The sequence below is a fragment of the Telopea speciosissima genome, chromosome 4 (assembly GCF_018873765.1).
Source record: "Telopea speciosissima isolate NSW1024214 ecotype Mountain lineage chromosome 4, Tspe_v1, whole genome shotgun sequence".
Classification (NCBI taxonomy): Eukaryota; Viridiplantae; Streptophyta; class Magnoliopsida; order Proteales; family Proteaceae; genus Telopea; species Telopea speciosissima.
In genome coordinates, this window is record NC_057919.1 from 61,471,620 (window position 1) to 61,479,760 (window position 8,141).

Sequence of the window (8,141 nt, forward strand, 5' to 3'; positions counted from 1 at the left end):
GGATTGTGGGTCCATAAACTTTTTAATGGTCCTGATTTATTCAGAGTTTGTGTGGTTTCTTTGAGGCAATAAAAGCTTCCATAGTACTTGAATGCACTGTATCATCACCCACTACTAAAAGTACAAAAAAGACATACTCTCTCCCTCCCTCTCTACATTATCCTCTATAACCTATACACAAAAGGAAAAGTCGATAATAACCCTAGATTTTTGCTGTTTGTCTAAGACGTGGCACGCATGGGACAACCCAAAACACTTGTCTTTTTGCTTTGGTGGGCCACCACCACCACAGGTCCACCACAACAACAACAAAGAGGAGGTGAGATTATCTCCAATCATGATCAAAGTAAGTCAATTTTGATAGGCGTAATTAAAATGGAGGGACCCACACTGGTCGGTCCCACAAGAGATGCCTGTATACTCCACGTGTTTGATCATTGTAGGGTAAGGGGGGACTTACGTAGGATTGGGTCCCACAGTAATAAAGAGGCAGAAAAGGAAAAGCAAAATACGTCCAGAGAGAACGACAAAATCCAAAGCCTAAAGCTTCCACGTTTCAGATTCGTACAAACCTATATGCCGTCACGCTGTTTCTGTTACAAGACATCCCGGAGTGTTTTTCGAAGAAAATGGCATTTCTAAGTAATTCTTTCAAAATAACAAGGGTAATATAGTCTTTACAAATGGGGTTCACCACCCCACCTCCCTTTCCTTTGGTTCGGGTCCCATGGAAGAAAATGAGTCCAGACGGGACGGGAAAGTGTTTTTGTCGTCACGCGCCTTGGCGTCGGCCACACGCAGGAAATTTTTTTTGTCTCTTTCCCTTTAAATTGTTTTTGCCTCTAATAAATTTCAAAAAACTATTTTTAGATTTTTTTTATATATATATAAATAAACAAGCGACACTGGAGATTGGAATTCACTGGAGAGAGAATAAAGAATATTTTAATTTAAACTTTTTTTTTTAAATTGGAATAGTTAGAAGATGGTGGGGCCCACCCAACAGTTTATTATGGCCGATCGCTTTGTCGTCTCCTTCGTCTCCGTTCAAGCCCGTCGTTCCTTAGCGTTTGACTCCACGCCTTCTCTCGCGTGCGCCGTTCCCCTTATCCTTAGCATTTCTCTCTCTCTCTGTATGTCTCTGTGTCTTCTCTTGCTGAGCTCAATAGTTCTTCTTTGATCTTCGTCGTGTGCTGTTTAAATTTTTTTTTTCTTCTTCTTTTATAGTTGAGATCCTACCTTTTCAGTTGTTCAGAGTTGAGAGCAGTGTAAACAAGTGACTATATAGAGAAAGAGAGAGAGAGAGAGAGAGAGAGAGAGAGGAGATAAAAGATTAGGGTTTGGTGGTAGTTTGTTTTACTTTAGAGAGTTATGAGTTGTAAAGGTGGAAGGTTTTTGAACATCTGTACTTGTTTTTAAGGTTGTTTTGTCTTTAGGGTGTTGAATTTCTCTGCGTTCCAGTTTGATGGCTGGAGGTAATGAAGTTAACCTTAATGAGGCCAAGGTAATCTCTGCCTTTCTTTCTCTTATCGCAGTTTTTGATGTTTTCTTTTTAGTGTAAAGGTGGAGGAACTTGGGAAGATGATTTAAGCTGTGGGTTTTTTTTTTTTTGTCTTTCTGGGTTTGAAGTTGAGGAATTTGGGTTTGTTCATTCTGCAACCAAATTCGGTTTTTTGGGTTTCTGATGGATTTTGGTTTTAGGGCTTTTATTCGATTTGAAGGGTCGGTGTTGGATTTTGGCTTATTTGGGCCAATTAACCTCTATTGGGTTTATATAGATTCTGCTGTATCATCGTGGTCGATGTCTTGTTAACCTTATAGGTTTCTAGGGTTTCAGTGTTCTATTCAAAAGTTTGTAATTACTTAAATCAATTCTGATTCTGCAAATTATCTTTTCAAAATTCGTTTTGATTGGGATGGCTACAAGAAATTATTGGCAGATTTAGAGTAAATTCTTGTGGTGATCGGTGTTCATGTTCTTGCAATAGGCCATCATTTAATCATCTTTCGAACTCTGTCTCTTTGTAGAGGGTGGTGCCTCTCAATACATGGGTTCTCATCTCCAATTTCAAGCTCGCTTACAATCTCCTTCGCCGGCCTGACGGCACCTTCAACCGCCACCTCGCCGAGTTCCTAGACCGTAAAGTCGCCGCAAACGCTACCCCAGTTGACGGAGTTTTCTCTTTCGACGTTATAATAGACAGAACAACCAATCTCGTCAGCCGGGTTTACCGCCCAGCCCCAGCCGATGAAGCTCAGCTGGGCATTGTAGAGCTCCAACGGCCCCTTAGTGCAGAGGAGGTTGTCCCTGTCATTATCTTCTACCATGGAGGAAGCTTTGCTCACTCCTCTGCCAACAGTGCCATCTACGACACTCTTTGCCGGCGGCTCGTTGGCATCTGCAACGCTGTAGTGGTCTCTGTAAACTACCGCCGTGCACCGGAAAACCGGTATCCTTGTGCATACGATGATGGATGGGCAGCTCTCAAATGGGTAAGCTCCAGGCCATGGCTACGGAGCGGCAAGGACTCCAAGGTTCATATCTACTTATGTGGAGATAGCTCCGGAGGTAACATTGTTCACAATGTCGCCATGAGAACGGTTGAATCGGATACAGAAATATTAGGGAATATACTGCTCAACCCATTGTTTGGTGGGCAAGAGAGAACTGAATCTGAGAAGAAATTGGATGGGAAGTATTTTGTGGCTGTTCAAGACAGAGACTGGTATTGGAGGGCTTTTCTTCCTGAAGGAGAAGATAGAGATCATCCCGCATGTAACCCATTTGGTCCCAGACGCATAAGCCTTGAAGGACTCAAGTTCCCTAAAAGCCTTGTTGTGGTTGCAGGTTTGGACCTTGTTAAGGACTGGCAAGTGGCTTATGTTGAAGGGCTCAAAGAGGCAGGCCAAGACGTAAAGCTTCTATTCCTAGAGCAAGCCACAATTGGGTTCTACTTGTTGCCCAACAATAACCACTTCTATACTGTCATGGATGAGATTAAGCAATTTGTGCGTTCTAACTGTTAATAGACTTACTTAAACTACAGAGAAGGAGCAATACGTAACAGAAGCTTTGACATTTCACTCTGGGCTTTTTCTTCCCTTTGTTTCTTCTTTCTTTAACACCCACTCTGGAGGAGTTGATAGTGTGCACAGTCCAGTATATTAGGTTTGTGTAGTTCTGCTGCTTTACTTGCTATGGTGTTCGATTGTAGTGGGAGAGGTGAGGTCTGTGGCCTCTGGGACTGGTGGTAGTTGGTTCAGTGATGGTTGGGTTCAATATGGAAGAAGCTTTCTTTCAGTGATTCAGTCAGCTGCTGATCTTGTTCACCAATATGTATGTACTACTGATGGCAGGAGTCACCAAATTTAATCTTACCGTTTCTAACATCCGACCTCCAAGGAGGAGGGAAAACTGGAGTGTGGGGGTTACGGTTGGTGGTCGTGGATCGATCGAATTGGAGCCCAGTGCCTGGCTAATGTTATATACTTATATGTAGAGAGCTGATTTCAGGAAGATGGATGGGGAAACATCCATTGTATTGTGAACTTGTATGTTATAGGTATACTTTGTGTTCTAGAATTATAATATAAGAATGTTTTTGTTATTATTCTCACTTGTTCTCTCTATTCTTCAGTTCTTCTTTGGTCTTTGTTTGCTGCTAGAAATTCTTAGCCTGTTAAATGCAGCAGCAGGAAAAGCCTATCTTGAGTTCTTTCCTGTATAGGGAATAACTTGAGTAAAAGTTGCAGAGTTATATATGGGATCAAAAGCACCTTGAAATACTGCATTAAAATCATGCCATCATCTTCTGTAACTTACAAACATTAGATTTTATCAACATGGTAAAAGCATTTGCAGCATGTAAAGCAACAGGATTGGCTTTAGGATAAATCATAGTTTTAGATTGAAGCCAATTCTAACAATGGCAAGGAGGTCTTTCCCAGGAATCTCTATCTGCTGATTGAAGTTATCCACTTATTGGATAGGAAATTCCAAGAATGTAGGGGTGAGTCTTGCAACAAGGCTGCTGCTGCTGCTAGATTTTTCTGTATCTGTTTCAGCCTTATTAAAGTCTTCTGCTTTTCAAGAAACCAAACTAAATATTAAATTTACCAAGGGGAAAACTCAGGGAACAAAAAATGGGAAAAAAATAAGAATAAAAAGAAGAAGAAAAGGTAGGGTGGAGATCCTTCCAGCCAACATTTGTATCCCACTTTGATATCCCCATTTCTTTGTGTTTCCCACATTGGATTAAAGCTCAACTCTTACAACAAAAGTAGACTTAAGACCATCTCAAAATATGTTATCCTTCAGGCCATTATCTTAAGTGGGCATAAAGATCTTCTAAGTTATGAAATCTGGTGTTTTGGGAAAGCTGATTCCATTTACATTGAAAAAAAAGGATAACCTGACTTGGTGATGAGTGATTGGGTGGGTCACAATCATAGAATTCATTATCTTTTAAGATGAATTTAATTATCATTCGTCAGCTCTTTTGATTTTCCTGTTGCGGATAGCTAATAGTTTTGGAGTTTGCGATGGTTTCAAATACAAGAACTAGATTGTTTTGGAGGTTTGTGGAAGAAGATCCCATCAACTAACTAGTGTGGTTAGATAAAATGTCTGGTGTGTTTGGATTTATTTACAAGTAGATAAAGGAGAAAGGGACCACTTGAAGAACCCAAACCACACAGAGCTTTCAAAGTTGTTGCCTGTTGAAAGATTGATAAATTGGTGGAAGTGGAACAGCTAATGCTTTTGGACAAAGACATTAAGTCTCCTTTTTCTTTGTAATTTTCAGACCAAAACCCATTTTTCAAATATGGTTTAAATCTTTGCATCAGTCCATCACAAGAAAACAATCTCTTGGCTAATGAATTTCAACCCTTTTTTTTTTTTTTAAAATAAAAATTTAAAGGAAAGTGTTTGTTATGTCTGGCTTTGGCTTTGTCCTTTCTGAACTTGCTATTAATACATAGTTCCTAATAGGACACAAGAGTTGCTGTCATCAAAATGACTTTTGTTTTAAGCACCGTTTGTGTGCCAACCTATCCTATATTCCTACTCTCTTATGAACTACTAAAGAAATTTATTTGTCAAATATGGAAAATCACTTATTTGTCAATTTGTGGGCTTTGCTTGTGCTTTGTTGCCCTTTTTTTGTTCACATGAGAAAGTGCAATCAAAAGATCTAGAGGTCTCGTGTATGTCACGTATCTGCATTTGTTTACACTTTATATATTTAAAAGTGAGAGGAAATAGACAAAATAAGTTTCCTAAATCTGATTTTGGACTAACCCATATGGGAATTCCATCAAACAGTAGATGGATAAGTTTACTTCAATTACAATGCGGATTAGTACAGTTAATTTGTAAATCTCATCCTTAACAAAAAAAAGTTAAATGTGTAATCTATGCTTTCCAATCTTTTGGGTCTAATCAGATTCTCAGGAAGGGAAAGAAAATTACAGGTAACCCTCTTATAATCAAAAGCAAATAAATAATCTTATTGCATACCAACTGGTAGTGCAACGATGGACGGGACATTGCACTCATCTCTCTGATCAAATTTTCAACCTCAAATTTGTTGTTTAGAATCTGATTTGGACGAGAAAGTTCTCCTCTTTTAGTACTGTAAATGATATTATCTCTCTTCTTGGTTAATGTTTATTTTTATTTTTCATTATAAAAAAAATATTAGTCTAATTCGGATGATTAGGACGAATTAAACCGATGTGACCAAATCTGAAATCTTAACTCATATGATAAAATAATAACTGCATTTGCAATACAATGTCAGCATTGGCTATTGGCTTAGTTGTTTAGAGTGTTGTTATTTGACCATAGTTTTGGATTCATATATTTAAAATAACATAATCTAGCATTAACTAAACTCTTAATCATACTTAGACAATATACCTTATACCCATGAAATAAATAACTATACCTTGACAGAAACTATAGTTGACATGTGCCTTTGTACGAAACATTGATAATTTGGATTCAGATTAGGGTTGTCCATGAGTCAGATTGAGCAGGATAATTACTTATTTAATCATCTAATCCAATTAGAAAATGAGAGGATCTACAACACTCACATGGTGATCAAGAATTTAAATCTGACAAGGATTTGAAAATCTGATTCTAACCTATCTGATCCGAAATTATAATATCTTAAGTTGATCTATTTTTTTTTATAGATACTACATACAATTTTGACAAATAGAAGAAAAAGTAATTAGAATATGTTCCCAAACTACTTCAGGCCCTTTATCCTGCTCGAATCATCGAATCGAATTAAGGTACATCTGTATTTGATCTATGTTACTTAATAGTTCACTCCTTAATGAATCAATTTGGGCATGATGTCTTTTATCGAATGAGTTTGGATAAAATCCAATTCATTAATGTTGTTTGTTTATGTTGATATCTTATATGCTAAGCCAATAGTAGACAATAAAATAATATATTTAATAAAAAAATAAGAATATCTGCATATTTATAAGAAGAGTGATTGTAAGAGAGAAGTACGAGCTTTTCCCATTATTAGGACCAACAAACCCAAGCCTTGCTCAATTGCCTATGAGCCAAGCTAAGGTTTGATAAATTCCAACAGAAGGTTAGCTGGGCTAGTCTGTGCTAGGGTTGAAGCCTTGATTCAGCCTAGGCTCATGGAAGCTACTTTTGTTATTATAGCTTTGTAACACAAAGTGCATGTTTGGACAAGTATTGGGCAGCTTCTCAAAGGCCATCTTTCAGTGGTCCAAAATGTGCAGCCAAACCAAATTACTTGAAATATGTTAGGTACTTGACCAATACATCAAAAACTCCAGATCTGATGGAATGCTTTAAATCAAGCCCTTTTAACCTATTGCATACTAAGCTTGTCTAATCTAACGCACATACACTAAAGTGGGTTTCATTAGGCACATAATAAAATCTTGGTCAAATTAGCACATACACCCACGAAGCCACGCCCTAGGCCTCTAGGGTTCTAGCAATTCAAGCGTTAAAGATTCCAAACATTTTAATTTCATCGGCCACACGTGTTAAACTTGAGAAGCTGGCTTCTGGAAACCCAGAAGTAAAGCCTGATAAGCTAAGCCAAATATGCCCTAAATTTGAAAGAAATCCTTCTATGTTGCAATGGTAAGACTCATTGGTTGTTTGAGTTTGAACCACACTCCTATCTTCCAACTTGGTTCAGAAAGTGAAACTTACAGGGGGCTCAAGCAAGAAACAGGGCACTCCAGCTTGGTTCAGAAATTACCACTCCTAGAGGACATAATCTGATTTTGAATCCAGAACAGCATTACTTCCCAGAATTTTTTTTCTGGGGAAAATTATGTGGTAACCTCAACATATGTTTATGTGCACCACTTGGTTAAAACTCCGGCTAAATTTTGACCACCCAAGGGGGGATGGTTCAATCTTCAAACGGATAGCAATCGATCAAACTATTTCTTTTGAACATTTTCAGGCAGTACCTCAGAAGCCCCCAACTCCATGGCCCCTTCACTGAGGAAAGAATAATGAACACTTACATGAGCATCATAAAGGGAAACCTAACTCCAACAGCTAACATCTACAGAGAACCTAACATTTATACTGGAACATCCCAACATTTATCACTAGAGAAAATTCATCTAGGAAGACTTCCACTCTAACTCATCTATTTCATAATGCAATATCTCTAAAGTAAGATCCAACAACGGAGATAATTTGCCAACAGGAAGAGAAAAAAGATGTTGAAGTGATGCTTTGAAGGGTAATTGACTAATTCAATTACCCAGGCTCCATTTGGCTACAAGGGAAATAAAGGTGTTAAAGGGTAGTGAAAACAAAATTAGTACTGAAATGGAAAATTTTGGAAAATTTTGTGATCATTACCTCACATAATGGTGTAACTAACTTCAAAACATAACAAATTTGGCTATTATATTTCACTTTGCAATCAAATTCCTATGATTTGAAATCTAAAATAAACTTTACATTGAAAACCAAATATGATAACAGTTTTAGATAGGTTATATAATCATGGTTACAAAATTTTCCTTTTATTTTAGAAGTGATTTCACTTCCCATTACTTGCAACCAACGAAGCCCCAATGATATCCATCTCTCTTCAGTAGACTAA

General features: G+C 37.9%; 1 protein-coding gene across 2 annotated transcripts; it reads left to right on the forward strand.

Moving 5' to 3' along the window:
• Positions 1-1,303: 1,303 nt before the first annotated feature.
• On the forward strand, positions 1,304-3,617 carry LOC122658192 (gibberellin receptor GID1C-like). 2 transcript variants are annotated; one of them, XR_006332422.1, is made up of 3 exons: positions 1,305-1,504; positions 2,029-3,106; positions 3,141-3,617. XR_006332422.1 is itself a non-coding variant. In XM_043853103.1 (2 exons), the coding sequence occupies exons 1-2, from the start codon at positions 1,466-1,468 to the stop codon at positions 3,025-3,027; spliced, it is 1,038 nt and encodes a 345-aa protein (XP_043709038.1). In that variant the 5' UTR covers positions 1,304-1,465; the 3' UTR covers positions 3,028-3,617. The 2 variants fall into 2 exon arrangements, 1 of the variants encoding a protein (XP_043709038.1); XM_043853103.1 differs by having other exon boundaries at positions 1,304-1,504; positions 2,029-3,617.
• Positions 3,618-8,141: the final 4,524 nt, after the last annotated feature.